This window comes from Colossoma macropomum, unplaced genomic scaffold, assembly GCF_904425465.1.
Source record: "Colossoma macropomum unplaced genomic scaffold, Colossoma_macropomum, whole genome shotgun sequence".
Classification (NCBI taxonomy): domain Eukaryota; kingdom Metazoa; phylum Chordata; class Actinopteri; order Characiformes; family Serrasalmidae; genus Colossoma; species Colossoma macropomum.
Window position 1 is genome coordinate 848,908 of NW_023494794.1, and position 19,656 is coordinate 868,563.

The following is a 19,656-nucleotide window of genomic DNA, read 5'->3' on the forward strand; positions in this document are numbered from 1 at the left end:
CTTCACACTCAACATACTCCAAGTCCATCCATTAAAGTAACTTGCCATTTAAAAGCTGTATTTGAATGACAGGACAGTCATGGAGACATAGCAATACACTTGAGGGGACCTTCAGAGTTGGATTATGGATGGTTAAAGGGCAAACAAGAATAATGCATTAAAAACATTTATAAAAAAGCATTCACTTTGACACCACCAATACTTATGTAGCATATTTAGTTCCAGCTGCCATGTGTATCTATGTTTATGTATATGCACTTACTTTATTAGTTACATCTACCTTGCATCTACATTTCATCATCGTCCATTTTATCAGAACATAAAGGTGCACTTCGTAGCTCTACAAATCAGATCAACAAATCTGTGTCGCTGCTGGATTGAGAATTGTCCGTCAGAGAGTACAGAAAGTGGACAGAAAGTGGACATAATGTTTAAAAACTCCCTTCAGTGCTAACAGGCCAAATAAAAGGTAGAAGTAACTGCTGATGAAAGGGGTGGAGGGAGGCAGACAATGGGATGGCTATGTATGGTAACAAATGGGCTACAGTCTGTAACTGCACACCTGTATACAGTTATGCTAGGTATATGCCACTACCATGAGAATGATCCACCATCCAAATAATATCTGCTGAGTGGTGGTCCTCTGGTGCTCCTAACAATTGATGAACAGGGTAAAGAGGGGCCAACGTTATGCTAAGAAACAGGTGGGCTACAATCTGTAACTGTAGAACTACGAAGTACACCAATATGCTCGGTAAAACTTGCAAAACAGACAATAAGTGTATATACAAGGTAAGTGTTCCCAAGAAACTGGCCAGTGAGCAATTGTGTGTGCTAAATGATCACACAGACTAATGAAAAATCACAGCTGGGCTTTGCTTCTTACCTTCTTTGACAAGCTGCACAAATACAGGGTTATCTCCGCTCACTGTTAGCCCGAAGCCATTCTCATCTTTCTGGATGATAACACACCGCTGAACTAGCCCTGAGAGTGAGAGAGAGAGAGAGAGAGAGAGAGAGAGACACACACACACACATATTAACAAGTGTCCCTTAGGAAGCATTCACGTGTAGAATTTTATTAGCCTGCAACATTTCAGTGGTAAAATGGAGACAGTTGAGAAATTCAGTCAGGAGTGTTCTCCAGCATACAGAGTGAACCAGCATACAACCTTCCCGTCACAGACTGTGTTCCCAAGCATGCCCCAGACAGACGGATGTCATCCAAAACACATACACAAACAGAAATACAAGAGAAATCTGTGACAGGCCAATAAACACACAAAACACACACCCATTCAGAAGTTAAGAATCATTATTTTCAATAATATAAATTAACAGAACACATAAATGTAATAAAGTCATTCTACAAGCCTAGTATGCAATGCCAGAGAGGTTCATCTGGAGGCTTTTTTTAATACAATTCTCTTCCCAGTTTATTCATTGCGAATTCCACCCGCTGGCAAGTTCTATCACGACGCTACCAAGCTGGGAGAGTGAAGGCTCGCACATGCGTCCTTCAAGACATGTGAAGCTCTGTTTTCAAACTGCTGCTAACAAATATCACTGGACATTTGTCCACCAATGTGCTTGAAGGAGAATCTAACTGCCAATTTTGTTATGTCACCACACTAGCATGATGGGGAAAGAAGGTGGTCCATCCTACCCAAACAGAGAAAGTGAAGCCCCGAAAGGCTATGGCATCACTGGGGATCAAACTCATGATCTCCCGGTGACAGGGCCAGCACTTAGACAACTGCGCCACTTGGGAGCATAGTTGTAGTAATTAAAATAAATAAGGGGGTTAAATAGGGGCCCCCGCCTCAAGCCGTACAGCCCTGATTTGCTATTTGCAATTGCTCAGTTAATGAGTCAAAGTTGTTCAAACATGGTGCAACAGTATGAATATTACTTTCTGACACAACAGGCAATGAAAAGGCAAAAACAATAATGCTCTTATTCTAAAAAACAAGCACTTATTTCTCAAGGACCTGGATGGTTCTAAAATGGTCCAAAAATAATCAGTATTATAACACTGGTTAACAAGCCCTATTTTGTACATGAAAGCACTGCAATAGACTGAACCCGCTGACCGCTTCTGTTTGAGAGTCAACAGTTGCGTGTCTTGAGACTACTAAAACATTAATAACGTCTGTCTGAGAGTGATCTTCTCTCCATCTCGTCATTCTGTGAATGGCAGTATGCACTTTCATTACACAGCTGCTCATTTTAATCTGCCGTAGGAATAAATTTACACAGCAATATAAAGCCTCAGCAAACACAATTGCCTGCATCAGACTGCAATGTGTTTTCATGAATTTGTAATTTATGAAGCATCCATGTGCAGTGACTACATACAACAGAGCATCAGCCATGGCGACCACACATTGCTGTGACTATATAATGCAACAGACTGAGTGTAAGTGTGCATGTGTGTTTGTTCACAGACACTTGACCTGACCTAAATCACAGTTGCATCTTCCGCTGTCTGCACAGGACAAAGCTTTGGAAATGTCTTTTTCTCCAGACCAGCACTTAAAAATACCCACCCACCAACCCATTAACACTGTCCACTCAACCCCCAACAACAGCTGACTCATAAAACATGACAACACAACCACACTACAGTTTTCCTCCTGATCCCAAATGTACAGTGTTGAGGTCTGTGGGACCCATTTTCAATGTTTACCAAAATAAAAAATGTGATTTTTTTATTATTTCAACCTCAGATTCTTTAGCCTTTGATCATTTTCTGTGAAGAACATATAAAACACATTTTCAGTGACTTCACACCCTGACTGTACACCACTACACATTCATATTACACTTGTGGTGTTGGGTTGAACCCACAGGGAATAGAAGTGTGGAGGTGCTGTGTCCCTTCACTCTGTTCTCCTCCTACATGGCCTGCTGTTAGTGTGTGTGTGTGTGTGTGTGTGTTTGTGTGTGTGTGTGTGTGTGTGTGTGTGTGTATATGTGTGCATGTGTGTCAGGGCAGACAACATGGACTGCTGATTGGCTACAGCTGCTAAAGGAGAACCCTACGCTGGCCACTTGTTATATTTTAAACGTGGTATTTTTACATAAATTGTTATGGCTGTATTGATTAAAAAAAAAAACAATAACGTGGTGGGTCCACCAGACCACTAAGTAACAACATCAACACCACACAAGGGTTCATTTCCAGTCAAAATGGCCAAAGTTCAAGTGATCATTTTTTCAGCTTCAGGTAAAAAAGCTGAAAAAGTACACTGAACAGAAAAACTAAGCAGAAGCTTCAAGAACTAAACATAACATTTCAGTATTTAGTGTCCGCCTTTCTTACACGTTCCAATATTTTCGGGTGATAGCCCCTTAGAGATAAGCATTTTAACCATGTTTGCTATTTGATAATGCACATTTTTAAATTAATGCTATTTAAATCTATGTCTTTTATGCAAAGCACCACTGTTCCATGGCACTCCTGATGCTTTTTTTGGTCTGTTGTCATCTCCACAACATAACAGCATAACCTGTGCCAAAAAACAAAGAATAGGATAGTCCACTTTTTGTTTTCATATACATATTCGTGAACATAATATAGCAGTTTCTAATGTAGAAAACCTAACATTGTAATAAGACATTGTAGTGACAATGATGTCACTTGCCTAAGATGTTTCCAATGCTACGTTAACTAACGACGATGTACATTTTCCTATGCAGGCTTTGACGTTACTTAAGCGACTTAAATACTGACATATGAACTTGAATTTGAGTGAATTCTTTAGTAACTACTTCGACCAAGCTAACCTCAATCTGTTAGCTTTTCAGTAGTGTTTATTTTTGGAGCGCATGCTTTCCAAGGTTCAATCAAATCCCAACAGATTTTTTACTGAAATCAATCACTAAACAAATAAACTAAAATATTAAAAAAAAGGCTAATTTAGCTAACAATTAATGAAAACCTATGGAGCACGGCTCATTGCATGATACTAGTCTCTTCCTAATAGCTTTCTTTTGTCATCAGTAGGAATGTCCATATTTTTGGGCAATATTTTCTTTGAAAAAAAAAGGACAAATGATGAACACCTAAAATCATCACCTTATTCATCCAACAACATGAATGCAGGGCAACTGCTCAGTGGAAATCAAAGGGAGGTTAGTAAGGTTTATCCAGGCAAGGCACCACTCCACTCATGCACAATGAACCACAGACACCAGGAGTCATATGTACGCACCCACACAATACTGAATCTAAATCCAGCCTTTAAAAACATGACTCAAGAATAACATGTGACTGCAAGAATAATTCTCCCCAAAATGCTGACATTGCCAAACAGATTAAATATAATTAACCTAACTTCCCCCTTATGCAAAACAACTAAATGATCTCACACTTCACTCTTGAAACTGTGCCCCGTATTATGTAATATCAAATAGACGTCTTTATGTGGTTGCTGACATTGTAGGGCACACAGATATCTTTAAAATGGACAAATGTACATATCATTGCTAAAAACAGTAGTAGCAGGAACCTTGAAACCTGGACGAATCTACTTTTATAGACACATAGTGAAATACAATGTCAGAAACCACATAAGTAAGTTTTACAGGGTTTGGTAAAGTGCATGATGATTTATGCATGCAGTTTGCACAATGCTAGTTAGTGTCTGTAAGTTTCTACTACTTGTTAGCTACAATAGCCTTATAGGTTCAGTACAAAACTAAAGCAAACTTTGGACACCAAACATATCTTGGCTGACTGACCGCATCTGGGGTAAGGCGAACACTGCAAACTTGACAGAATTACTGAGCCAAAAGAGGGTCAGTTAGCATTATGCAAAGACTTCTCGCAGACTAGCTTTCATTAGCTGATAGTTTCTTTAGCATTTTTGGGTGAAATATTCTCTTGTAAAGACATCTGGCTGTAAAGCTGAGCTTGTGTCATTAAAAACCCTGTTTACACCCGGTCATTTCATGCGTCAAGTTTATATCCGGATAATGCTTATCCGAGTAAAACTGCATTCACCTCACCAAGCCATGTTCAACAACCAAAACCCCTCCCAATACTGTGATAGCACCTTCCTCTGCTATTCTGCATATGGGAAAACAATGCCCACTGCACTGCCAACACTAAACCAAGGCATTGCTGCTCCTTCAGTTAATCTTTTTACATGAGTTTCTCCCCTGAGTTTAATTTGATAGCCTTCACTGGCCCAAGCTGTAAAATACATACACTGTAAAATACAGTGCCACTTTGGTTAATTTTCACTTTTTGGTTATTCTTTTTTCGTTACAAGGCACTATGTTTTAACACCCATGACCGTGATGACTAATAAAGGAATAAAGGAAGCTAATTACACTAAAACAGCTGTTTTTTGGTAAACAATGAATAATGAATAGTGGCATGCAAACTGTAATTTTTGAGGCAACCTATTTTTGATTAGAACATGTAAAACTGACTTGCACATTATGCTCTGCACAGCAATCGAATTTCAATCTCACTAACCAGAGACGTGTTAACACCAATTGTAAATGCAACTAATTGAAATCTCATCCGGGTACTCTACATGTAAGTCACATGGAATGATCAGGTGTAAACGAAGTCAAAGATATTTGTTACATATGGATCCCGGATTCAAGACAGTCACCAAGTGGACCACTTCAGGGCTTCCACCGGGTAAGGGAAGAGAACTGGGCCCCACTGATGGAGGTTGAGAAAATGGGTGAGGGTGGCATGGATGGGCAGATGAGGAGAGGGAGAAGGGTGGAGAGAGAGAGAGGAACACCACAGCAAAATAAAAGACAGCACACAACACACCCCACTGGCAGCAGCCTTCAGTGAACTCTTACCACACGACTCTGGCCTTCGTTCTGTCACTACACTCTGCACAGGCAGCTCTGACAGTGGAAAACATGCAGGATACACATACAAAAAACAAACGTGGAGAAATTAAAGATGTAAACAGAACGAATGGAAGAAAAAAAAACACATATGGGATAGCTTAGCTATGGCAAATACTGGCAAAATTATATATATATATATATATATATATATAATATATATATATATATATATATATATATATATATATATATATATAAAAAACTATAGAAGCAAAACGTTCAAAACATTTGAAAATAAACCGTAGTCCTGGCTAATATGTTCAACATAACACAAAAATAAACAACAAAGCCACTGAATAAATGAACAAGTATTCTATTTTTATGAAACAGTTCATTTTTACCACACTGTGATTGGCTGATTGGCTGCAATCCATCTTACCTATGTTGTTATATCTGACAGCACTTTTTTTTATAGCACCTGTATCATTCCCCCGAACATTGACTGCTGGGTAACAGCAATGGTTTACTCAAACCTGCTGGAACATGTTTTTTGGAAGAAACTACCAATATTAGAAAGATCTGTATAAAGCAAAGTTCAGGGCTTTAATTTTTTCTTTAATTTGCAAAACTACAAAAACAAGTTTTTAGTGAAATCTGCAGGGATATTTTCCACACCTTCAATGTTGAGTCTTAGTAGTTGGTGATTTTCTGCTTCTTATGATCCAAGTAATCCCGAACACAGTCGGTAATATTGAGGTCTGGACTCTATGGTGGTCAGTCAATTGTTCTGAGAACACCAGCAGCTTTTTTGAGTGATTTGCAAATGTTCTCCTTCTTCTCCTCTCTCAAAGATGAAACTTTTAAATGCTCTTTATGTGATGGTGACAGTTTTGGTTGTCTAGCAGGTCTTGCAGTTAGTTGTTAGGTTTCCCATTTTCTCTAAACCTTTTAATAATAAAAGGTTCAGTGGAATAAAACACTCATTTTCCTTTGATGTTCCCCTTTGTTATGCAAAAGGATTGTCATATTTAATTTCCTATAACTTGTACTTGGCTGTTCAATGGCTGTTTTAACTAGAAATTAAATGAAGTGTTGTCTCTAACTTCTGCATTGGACTACAGTAAGAAAATTCTTATCTGGAAAGAAAGAATGAAACGGTATGAGTAACTTGTGATTCGAAACTGGACACTGACACGTCATGCTGTCTAAGATGACTCAGCCATCTCACTACATTCAATCGCTGGGTTTAGATGAGGCTTTCCCTGATTACAGCACAGCTGTGTATTTCTGAAGGAGAGATTATAATCCAGTGTCAAAGCTTGGGCAATACACAGATGGACTTCTGGGTAATCCCATAACCAGGCTCCAGCAAAAATGTCACGCTTACAGAGCCATGCACAATGTTGGCTGCTGACTAAGTGCATGATAAAAGAGGTTATGGGATTCAGTCTTCAATCCTCAATCCAGATTAAATAATAACTACAATCTAGTGCCAGATTACACTACAGTGGGCTGAAACAAAAAGAAATGTACTCTACCATACGGTTCTGTGTACTATGAGAAAGAACTGCTCTGGGGTACTATATTGTATCTACTGTAGCTCAGCAAAACATCAAATTTCCTGACTAAATTTAATCAATCATTCAAGACATGTAAAAAAGTTATGGACTGAGGCTACAAAGCTAACGAAGCTAACAAGCAACTAAAACTTATACCCTACTAATTAGCATTGTTAGCCACATTAGCCTAATAGCTCAAGTGCAAACTCTTCAAATCAAAACCATCTTGGCTGATTAAACATATTTGGAAAACTTTTATTTTTTGCCAAAATATTACTTTTATCTACCATAACGGTGTTGCACTTGCAAGGTTGCACTGCTAAAGTCTACTAGTTTGACAGGCTTGGAAAAATTTTACATTAGTACTACACTAAAACTGCAACCAATGAATGACTGTTTCATTCTAAAAAGCTCTTCTACCAAGCTCTGCCCGAAGCACATTCTCCAGCTGCATTAGCCACGCCTAACTAAACACTACAGCATCAAAGAATTAATGAGAAAAATGAATGATAACATCAGCTACTTGCAAGTGATGCTGACAAACAGTGCATGTCTGTGAAGATGGGAAAGAGAGAGAGAGAGAGAAGAAAAAAAAGAGACAGAGCAGCTTGCATGAAAAAGACTCTCTTATCTCTCTCCCTTCTCTGCCGTGTGTGAAAAAGAGCTCAGGGCTGTACTGCACAGCAGTTGTCTGATCAGGTACCTTCTGCACCACACTTACCTGTGGGGTCAAACTCATGTGAGGGGGGTGCTGACACTTTGTCACTCTTGGGTTTCTTGTCTGGTGGGTGGTCCTTGCTGAGAATACTTCCTGTCCTGTATACATACACACAAAAGAGTTTACATCAGTTATGGTATTCCAGAGATTTCAAAATCATTAGTTTTAAAGCAATAGTCTGGTGAAAGTCCATCATTTTCTGACACTGTGTGGCACAAAGCTATACTGTCCGTATAAGTGTAATACTGTCTGTGATCCAAGTAAGCTGTTTTAGCTAAGCAACGTTCTGTTGTCCAATATCATTAATGATATAGTGTCAGATATCATATAACAAAGTCTACTGAGACATGTTTGAGGATTACACATGCAATTTTTATGATGCTTCATTGTCAGAATTTTTGATCATCAAGGTACAATGTAAATGTACCCTCAAAAATTCAGTAATGGTCTTGAGGTCCAATTGTGTACCTTAAATGAGTTTTAAAGGCACACCAAACTTTTTAAAACAGAAAAATAAAAGAAAAAGTCTGGAGTCAAGATAGGGCATTAGGAGATGTCCAGACTGCAATGGAATACGGTATTTAAGACATACCCTTGTAGGTAACACCCCAGAGATAGTTTAGCACTTTTTCTAAAAGTGTAATTAATGGGGCATTCCTGCCGATTTTACACCAATCACAGTAACCACATTACTTACACTTTGCTCCTATGTTAATCCCTCTCGCTTTTCACACCGGTAACATCACGCAAGTAAAGCTGAAAAATATGCTCTGACCCTATTTTTGCCACTTGCCACATTCAGCATGCAAGCGGTTTCTAGCTAGAAGCGGGACAAAATTCAGTGTTATATATTGCTATATCGTACAATCTTGGCCTGTAATCAAATCAGTGGACAGCTGTATTTTAAGCTGTAGCAGCAGCACTGCCCTAGTACAAACACCAAGTTTCTGCTGTGCTGAAGAGGAAAATGTCTAAGGAATCTGCCAATCAAAAACAGTCATTAATTTGTAAACAGAATAAAGAATAAAAAGTGGTGTGTGCTTCTCTGTTACTAAAGAAAAAAACAAACGTATACAAAATGCTTTTTGTTTCATCTTGAGTCGCATATGCCGTGAAATAGCAAGCATCATGGAGCAGTTCAGGCTTGCCTAGCATGCCATGTCGCTTCTGGTGTTAAAAAGACTTTAGCTAGTGCTGGTCTTAGTTCTGTTTAATCACCACCGTTTCAGTGTTCAGTGTTCTGTTTAATCACCACCGTTTCAGTGTTTTCCCTGCTCAAAAACACTAGATTCACCTTGTAAAGAACTTATGAATTAGCTGATGTGGTCCATCAGGGCAGGAAAAACACTAAAGACCTTCAGGACATGCACATCACATCTTAATCCTTAAGCAGACAGCAACTGTAAGTTAGTCACTGTTGTGCACTGTACTGTGTCTGCTATATCTCCAGCATCAGTGTTGTGTCTAGCAGCCCACACCCTGCAGCCCATGACTCAACCTGTTCATATCACCATTTCAACCACAGAATGGGCATTAGTTGTTCGGCCTGCATGCTGTTCTTCTCTTTTCCCTTAAAACCACAGATATCACAGGCAATATAGAAAGTAAGGTGTACTTTTATATTAATTATTCCTCACTCACAGATATTTGGAACAATCTGATCAAAATTCTAAACTTTGAACTGATACCCAGCAGACATTATGATCTGAATGCAATGTAAAAAAATTCCCATGTACCTGTCATTTGATGATGTTGAAACAAATAGAAAAAAGGCAGAAGTGTAGATAAACTTTTCAACATCCACCTAAATCAAATGTAAATCTGATTTATTGTCATTAACTACTTTATTAATTCCATAAGAGTTATAAGAATTACATAATACAGCAAATAGTTAAACAGTATAGCGAAACAATAATAACTCTAGACTTCTAAGGGTTAGTGGCAGGCTGACGTAAACAGCAAAGAATGGTGTAAGGAAGTTGCTCAGGACTCACCTGGTTGGTTTTTTGGGAAACCTGCAAGACAAAGAAAGAAAAAAAAAACAAGGGTCATTCATTCTACAGTATAAGGTAAATACACAGTTTGTAAAACTGCGTTACATCATCTTTGTACATGGCAGATGGCACAGAGCAGGTAAAAGTCAGACAGAATCTAACCTGATTATTTCACCCTCTAACTCCCTTCAACTGTCTCTGCACATGCATGATACTACAGACAGAAGCACTACCTGTATTGTTGCTGCATTACATAACATACGTAACATAATCCGCTCTGCGCTGTCGATCATTGTTGTCCCTTCCTCACCTGTTCTATATGCCCATCAGCTGGGCACAATCTATTTGGAAAGCACGTGTATTGACCTAGGGTGGGTGGGTGAGTTAGTGAGTGAGTGGGTTTTTGAGCGGTTGGGTGGGCTAAGTGAATGAGTGGGATTGTGTTGAGTGGGAAAGAGGGATGAGTGAGAGGGGGGTGGGTGAGTGAGTGAGTGAGTGATTGGGTTGGTAGGTCAGTTACCGAGTGGGAGGGTGGGTGGATGAGTGAGTGGATGGGAGGGGGAGGGAGTGAGTGAGTGGGGTGGGTGCGTCATAAAATGCTTGTATCGTTTGGGCCTTAGTGTCTACTAATCCAGAATCAGTTCTGCCTGCATGGGTCCTGATTACTACTGCTTTATCAGGGGAGAGTTTTCCTCCCCCCTGTTGTCACAGCACAGGATTAAAAAAGGCACATACAGTGCAAACATGTTTTCAGACAACAAACCACGCCTCATGACAGTATAATAGCCACAGAACACTTCACAGTCAAAGTCAAAGAAGCTGCAGTAATGCTTTAACCTTTTCAAGCATTTGTTTACAACAAGTGTTACAGCCAAGTTTAAGATTTGCAAAAATACTGCACAATATACCCGTGTCATTTTTCTGCTTGTGTGCATGACAGGAGAAGGTGCAAAAAAGAAACCTCATGGTTAAGTTTGAATCATGGTAGAGCTGTCATCATTACTTCATTACTCAATAAATCTTATTTAAAAAAAAATAATAATTAAAAGTAACCTTATTAATGAATCATTGATAAATCTGCATGATGATGGCATATTTTTTAATTCTTTTACTGGTCTCTCTTACACAAGATTGCCCTTTTACAATCTCATTTCTACAAAAACAATGAAAAAATATGAAAAACAAGTGCAAAAAAACAGCAACCAACAAATTCTGGGAAGCTCCACCCCTACATAATGACATACATATTACTTAATAGGGATGCACAGATACAGGAATTGTGGGCTAATGCCAATAATTAATTATATTATTATAATATAATACCGAGAAACAGGACCCGATAATTAGTGTGATTTATATGCATTATTTCTTTCACAATGACTTTTATATATTTTATGTGAAGTATTTTTAATAGTTTCTTAGTTTATCTTTTTCTAATTTTGTTTCATAATTTTTTTTTTACTTTTCATTGTTCTGTTAATTCCATTTTAATGCAATTAAATGTTTGTGTAATGTTTTGTAATTGTCAGCCAATTGTTTTATTGTTTATTCTTCTTATTTTTTTTCAAACTCTGTTAACTCGGTTAATGATAATTCTTAAAACAAACAATCAATAGCGACAGCCCTATTCATAAGTGGGATGCGTTACATGCCGTCTTCTGGTGATAGGGTCATCACGATACCAGTTAACACGCGATGTATCAACTGACCAAAACAGCCATCTATCTAATCATCAGTGTGTAAGAATGCTAATGCCCAGCTCCAGAACTGGAGGAGCCTCCTTCTCTCTCTACAGAAATACAGAAATAGCTCAGACTTCTCATCCTCCCTCCCTCGCTCCCTCTGCTCCTTCCGTGGGTGGTTTTTGTTTTTGTTGCTGTTCCTTCCCTTCTACAATGAAGGGAACAATGGCTCTCACGTCAGAGCCGGCCCACTCCACAGCGGCCCTGTGGGCCCGATTCCCGGAAACAGAGAGGGCTTCTGGCAGAGACGCCGGCTTCCTGAATGTGTGAATGGTTTGGGAAGGGGGGGGTTGGATGGGCTGCAGTGAAGGCAGGGGGCAGGATTTGGCCAAAATAAAATTCTCAGGCTCTCTCTCTTTCTCTCTAGCGTAGTGTGGGTCTCTCTCGCCCCTTCTTGCCAACTGTTTTTTAAGCTTTCGGAGAACAACGGGCAGAAGCAAAACATTCTCTATCTAAGCCAATTCTCTCCAAAAGTCAAGCCGTGATCATCGAGGAACAACAACGCTCAGGGTGATAAACAACAAAACACACGTCGCCCAAGGGGTCCATGCAAAAACGTCTTAAAATATACATCTTGATTTGTTGTTTTTGAAGTGCATATTAAAAGCAGTGAGGAAAAAAAGACAGGAGGGAAGTGGCTAAGCAGAGATCCACTCCAGTGCCTTTGTATTTGACAGGGAGGGGGGAAAAAATGGGTAATCACCTTGAGGGCTCTATGGAAACAGGAAGAGCTTAATATTCTAATGCAGAGAGGATTACAGAGCAAAGGAGACTGTCTGAGAGAGGAAAGGAGAGGAACAGAGAGGAGTAGAAGAGAGAGAATAAGAGAGAGCAGAAGAAAAGTATAGAGCAGAAGACAGTTAAAAAGAGGAAAGGTGAATTACGCTCTAAGGGAAATAAGAAGACACTTGCTCCAGCAGATAACTGGACTCTTTAAATGCACAGTCACTCCAACAGGTTGATGGTATAACTGCTAAGGACAGTACCAACAACTGCAAAAACATTTTTCCACTCAAAAAGCAGTGTATTTTGTGCTTTATATTAATATATTTATAGCTACATGAGTGAAGTCAGTAACATTTACACTGTGTGAATTCAGGATTCACAAGAAATTAAAATGAAAATCATGTGATTTCCACAGAGTGAACACAGAGTCAAGTTTTTCACCGACAGCAACAGCAGCTGCATGTCACAATCAATGAATAAATACACTCACTGAACACTTTATTAGGAACATCTGTACACCTACTCATTCATGCAATTATCTAATCCATCAATTGTGTGTCAGGAGCACAGATACAGGCCAGCAGCTTCAGCTAATGTTTACATCAACCATCAAAATTGGGAAAAATATGATCTCAGTGATTGACCGTGGCATAACTGTTGATGCCAGGCAAGCTGGTTTGAGTATTTCTGATGCATTTTCATGCACAACAGTTGTGAAAGAAGAGTTTAACTCTAGGAGTTACCACAGCATGGTAAGAAAAAGAAAAACATTCATTGTGAAGAAGTTCTGCCAACAGAATTGCCTTGCTGAAGAGAGAATAAGCGAAGACTGGCCAGACTGGTTTGAGCGGACATAAAGCATACAGTACATCAGGTAAACACTGTTCAATTATGGTGAGCAGAAAAGCATCTCAGAACGCATGACACCTTGAACCCTAATGCAGATGGGCTACAACAGCAGAAAACCAAGACATTTCTTTCAGCCAAGAACAGAAAGCTAAGGTTACCGTGGGCACAGGCTCACCAAAACTGGACAGCTCAAGACTGGAAAAGCATAGCTTGGTCTGATGAATCATGATTTCTGCTGATGCACACAGATGGCAGGGTCAAAACATGGCATCAACAGCATGAATCACTGACCTAAACTGTCTTGTGTCAGACGTCCAGGCTGGTGAAGGTGGTGTAATGGTGTGGGGAATGTTTTCTTGGCACACTTTGGGGTTATCAATGATCAATCATTGCTTTAACACCACAGCCTATTTGAGTATTGCTGACCACGTGCAGCCCTTCATGGCCATAAGTTACCAATCTTTTAATAGCAACTTACAGCATGATAATGCACCATGTCGCAAAGCAAAAGTTGTCTTAAACTGGTTTTACGAACATGGCCATTAGTTCAGTATTCTTCAGTGGTCGGAATCTGAAATCTGAATCCAATAGAACACCTTTGGTATGTAGTAGAACTGGAGATTCAAAGCATGAAAGCGCACCTGAAAAATCTGGAGCAACTGCATGACACAATCAAGTCAACATGGACCAGAATCTCAAAGGAATGTTTCCAACATCTTGTGGAATCCATACCACGAAGAACTGAGGCTGTTTTGAGAATAAAGAGAGGCCCTAGCCAGTAGTAGTATAGTGTTCCTAATAAAGTGCGCAGTGAGTACTGTATGTAATCAATAGTTCTCATATGCGATTCTATCCTCTTGGTCACATACCACTGTTAAGTCTTGTTTTGTGGGGAACTGTATTTTTCCACATTGCTGTTGCTTTTACTACTTCGCTGCTGCTGCTCCAATTTAGTTCGGTCATATACAAATTTACCAGGACAGTAGCTGGAAATAACTTTGGCTTTGTCAAGAGAGCCACGAAAGAAACTTGATAGTGAAAGGCTGCACTTGAACAAATGTGTTACAGTCACATAGCCATATCAACAGTGCATGCCAGCAGCTGGGCTTTAGGCAACTAAACATGGTATGAAAGGTCAAACTAGGAAAAAGAAATACTTGAAATACTACAAGACAGGTTGCTGAGACTGTTTAAACCTGTCAGTTAAGAGCAGTGCAAAGGAAACAGCATCTTTTTAACCACATTGTTCTAAAAACTGAAAAACCTGGTTACTTTTTGTCAGTGTGTGAGGGGTAACCATATTTTGGAATCTATACGATCAGGTTTATTATGCTGTTTAAAAAACACTTTATACCTGAGCATGTGTCCAACTATGTCAGTCTTAAAGGCCGGTGCAGTTGAAGTTTTTTTTTCTGCTCCAGATAGATGGCCTGCTAACCAGCGCACAGTCATTTATTCTTAAAAAAATGCAGCGGAGAGCAGGCTAGCTAGCAATGCTAAGTAGTAGGACAAACATTAAAACCAACAATATCACCTAATTAGAGCTCTAATACAGGCAGTTGGGAGTCTCAACAGCTTTACCTCTGTCTGTTGCAGAGATATCGCCACAGCCATTAATCAACAAAAAATGCTGTTTTCGCATGACACATACGCAGATTCATTTGGTGTCTGGTCTTAGGTTTCCTAAACAAAACTTTGCTTGCTGACTGACAAAAAACACTGCACTTAAGCATGTGCGTTCAGAAAAATCAGCAAAAGTCACAGCTAAATTTTCACTGATGATTTCTGAAATGTAATCAATTCATAACGACAGTCCTAGTATCCACTGGGCTCGGGCTTCCCTACATTTGAGACAGAGGCATTTTCAGTAGTTCCGCTATAGAGAACATGGAAATATTCATACAACATTATGCATCACTGATCAGGTCAAACCCTTGCTTCTCACAGTGCTGTGAACTTCATATGGGCATGCGTCCAAAAGAGACAAGCAGCTACCAAAATCATGAGGCAGAAACACATCTCAGCTAACGGATGGAATGTGCATACATTGAAGCTGAGAGTTACTCACAGTACCACCCCTAAGTAGGACTTGGATAGTGACAATTCTATTACTTTGGCTCTGTATTCTAACAGACTGGACTTGAAATTAACACATTTTCGTTGCTGTTTCCAAATAAGAGATTGATGTATCATGTAAACAGTTTAAAAATGGTATGGTTTACCCCGCAGTCCACATAGTCAATATATGGAAATACATCTGTTTTAGCTTAGACTGCTTTTTGACTGAGGCGCAAGACAGAGCAGCTCATTGGTCATTTACATAAATCAAAGGCACAGCAACAAGAACAGCCTGTTTAATTCTAGTGTATAAAGAGAGGCTGATAATGTAAACATGAAGTATGAATGTTTTTGGTTGAAATCTACATAAATGTCATAAATGGCTCCTTAATTTTATTGGGTGAGCCACACAGCAACCATGGCCATTTTTATACACAGTCATTGGAGAAAAGTAAGCAGAAAATTTATCTCAAATAAAATTGGGATATTTAGGACTGGCCAAAAAATCCTATACAATTACGGGTTGTCTAAAGATTTGCCTTAAGTGTGGCCTTCAACATGTGAAGCACATGGCTCAATTCGGCTCATCTCATTTGTTTTTCCCAAAAATCTACATGCTTGTTATATCATTATATAATATAATTAAATATAACGTGTGCTTGTGCTATTAAAGGTTACTAGTGGTTTGCATCTTTTGGTAGAGCCTCTGACATCATGCGCTCTACAGTAAGTAGTCTGCCTGATCATTTCCTATCGAGAAGCTCACCAGCAAATTCTTTCTTCTTAATAAAGCACCAGTTGATTCTGACACCCCTTTGTGTTTAAGTATTAGGAGGATTTATTTAGATTTTTTTAGCCTGCTTTACTGCCACTGGCATTATCATTAACTGTGAAACCATTGAGTATGCATTTAAAAAGTCACATCCTGAAACTGGCTCAGTGAGTTTTCTTCGTTTATGAAAACCTTGAAAAATACTAAAAAAAATGTGAAATGCCTGCAATGCACAAATTCCCCGTAGTGAAAAATCATGACCTGTTTAGGATGAGCAACAGCTGTCACAAAGAACCAAGAAATCATTAGAATTAAGCAATTACCAGTATGCTGAAATCCTCGTTATCTCCACTTCAAACGGATGCATACAACCAGCAAGAGGTCCTGTGCAAGTACTAGCACAGAGAGAATATACATAAGAAAGACAGTGCTTCCCCTACCATCAATCACTTCTCAATCTATTTTCAAATGTAAATATGCACTACACGGAATGATGATGATTATTAATATGGCAGTGTGTGGCAGAGGTGAGCTGTCTTGTGTCCCGTCGTAGCATCTAACTTGACTCTTGTCTTCTAGCATCTAGTCACAGTAGGCTTTAATCACTGAATTTCTTGGTCCTTAAAGAAACAAAGTTTTTTTTCTAAATACTGAAATATTAGGTTTATTGAAACATGGTGTTACATTAATGAAAGATGTGAAACTCAAGTCTGGTGCTATATACAGTATTTCAATAAAAAAATGTGTGTGTGTGTGTGTGTGTTGGGGGGGGGTGTTGGAATGCACGAAAGTACTCTGGTCACAAGCACATTTTAAGGCAACACGTATGTCCAACACTGGCTTACCACCCATCTTGAAGAAAAATCTATGTAAAATTGTAAAAGGTCATGTTCAATATCCCGCTACTCTCCTTCACTTGAAATGATGTCACAATATGTGAGCCATGATATGATTTTTAAAGACTGGGATATTCCAAGTATCACAACATGGGCACTACACTGCGTGCCATTGGCAAATACCATGCTTGTACAAAACACAGATACAGTATGATTTAAGACCTCACCAGACCTCTGCATCAGGTTCAGATATCAGGCAAAACAGCTTCAGTTCTCACTAAAAACAGTCATGTCTAAGCTCCTGTACAACCAGGCTGAACTAAGTGGCAGCAAACACCACGGCACCGAATGGTAAAGTCTGTGTGATGACCTCAATTCTGTTCTTTCTTACTAGATTAATAATTGTGGCCAAACTAAAGATGACAATATACTACAAACCACAACTTTTACTAAACTGAGTCATACTATTGTTATTTTCTTTCATTCAAAATCAATGAAGCTTCACTGTATTAGTGTGCAGCAGCTCTATATCTTCTAGTCTTTGAGAGAGCGTTCTTAACTGTTGGCAAAAAATAAAGGAAAGGAGGAAAAAAGCCCCCCACTGCCCCCCAAACCGGGTTTAACTGTTGACTATAGTTATTTTCCATACGGTTAACTGAATAGAATGATTCTTTTACCAGCACAGCCCTATGAAATACTGTTCAGCAATACAGCTTATTAATATTTTCACATATTACCACAGCAGGCCATTGGGCAGCCCAGGAGAAACCTTCTAACACAAACCGTGGTAGATTAACTTAGTCACAGTCAGAAAATACCAACAGATAATAGTATAACAACAACGTGCAACATGAAGAAATAAAAAGGTTAAGCTGACAAATACACATTTTACAATCTTATTTTCCCTTCAATTAGCGTAAATTGCCACCAGCAGATTACCGAACCAACTCTTGGCTTTTCGTGTTATTTGAAATGATTTCTACGCCTTTGCCTTCTAAGCTCTTAAGCTTGTTAGTATTAGACTGGACTGCACCCAAATTCAAATTATCAATGCAGTAAAGCACTGCAGCTGAAAGAGACGCACTGGCACAGATTGAAATATTCAAAAAACACACAAGATATGGCAGCCCTATCTACGCAAAACAGCAGATCCGGCAAGACTACTTATAAGTAGTCTGCTGGTAACCCAGATAAAAGTTTTGCTCAATGGAAGTTAATAACGTAATTAATCAGTTTTCAAGGCAGAGCTTTATTAATTAAGATGATCTATATGGTTCCATTTAATTTCCATTACAGCCAACCTGTAGCACTACCATCAAAACTCACAATATACAAAAACCCATTGTTTATGAAGCTCATGCCATAAAAGGCTGTAATCGAAGAAGGAGCTGAACTAATAGCCTCAAAAGGGGGTTGTCTTATGCATTATACAGTAGCCACATCATCCTTCTTTTCCTCCCTTCCCCTTTCCTTATTTTTCCTTCTCTTTCTCCCTCTCCCAAGTGCTTCAAGGATGGGCTTTCATCTCTAGGCCCTGAAGGGAGGAGACCCATCTCTCCTTCTGCCCCAATAAACCTGACGAGGGCGAGCGAGAGAACCAGTGCTGCCCGACACCGCTCGGGGACGCACATTTCTTCACGCTACGCTGTCTGCTCACGTTTTATTATTATGGCGAGGGCCGAGTGGGGGCAGGGACAGAGGGAGGATAAAGGGGGGGTCAGGACAACGCACACACACTCACACACACACACACACACACACACACACACACACACCCCTCAAAAAATAAGAGGATCATGGCTGCCACTCTGAGGCAGAATTATAGTCCAGGCTTATGAGATTCCCAAAAGGGAATAACCCCTAGCCTCTGTTATACAGGAGGTAAAAGCAAATCAAACCCTACAACCTTCTATCAACAATCATGCCATTAGCAGCAGGCCACATGCCAAATAGTGCAAAGGTACATTTCTGTCTGGAGGAGCAGAGCTGTTTCAAGTACTGGTGCACTGATGAATTTCTTTTTATGGTCAATTCCAAATTCTTTACAGGCAAATCGACTTTTGGCCTATTTTATTAGCCGTACTTTAAAAAGCAGCAGGCAACAAAGACAATAGCACTTTTCACTTTTTCATGCACTGCTATTAAATACTTAGGCTGTTGTGAGGACTTAACAGAGGAACGGATGTGGGTATACAGCGTGGAGTTCACCGGCACACACTATTGTGTTTATCATTATACAGAGCAACCATAATAAAATAATGTTAAACATGTGTAAAATGTTTTCCGGGCAAATACTGGCGACTCCAGTCTTGCATTCCTAATTTCAACACCTGATCCAGCTCATCCAGTACCTATCAAGCCCCTCCTCAGATAAAAAAGGTATGTTGGGGTGGGAAAATGTTTCAACAGTGCAAATAAGGCCCTAGGGCAATATTATACATGGGCATTTAGGCAACTTCTTTTGCCCAATAACTGACTGTTATTAGCTGGTGATTAATTGTTAACCAACAAACCTAAACTCACAAACACAACCCATTACAAAAACATAAAACACAGCACCACGTTCTATAAAAACA

General features: G+C 39.4%; 1 protein-coding gene across 4 annotated transcripts in view; it reads right to left on the bottom strand.

Moving 5' to 3' along the window:
• arhgef12b (Rho guanine nucleotide exchange factor (GEF) 12b) overlaps nucleotides 1-19,656 on the bottom strand; it is an 85,474-nt gene that overhangs the window by 36,661 nt on the left and 29,157 nt on the right. For 2 of the 4 annotated variants that reach the window (XM_036579828.1, XM_036579827.1), the window contains exons 1-3: nucleotides 7,055-7,978; nucleotides 5,833-5,880; nucleotides 887-985 (exon numbers count right to left, since the gene is read on the bottom strand). In XM_036579828.1, coding sequence (XP_036435721.1) covers nucleotides 887-985; nucleotides 5,833-5,880; nucleotides 7,055-7,250 — 343 coding nt within the window. In that variant the 5' untranslated portion in view covers nucleotides 7,251-7,978. Of the gene's footprint in view, nucleotides 1-886; nucleotides 986-5,832; nucleotides 5,881-7,054; nucleotides 7,979-8,106; nucleotides 8,202-10,097; nucleotides 10,119-19,656 lie in introns of those variants that run through there. The other 2 variants (XM_036579829.1, XM_036579830.1) reach the window with 2 other exon arrangements.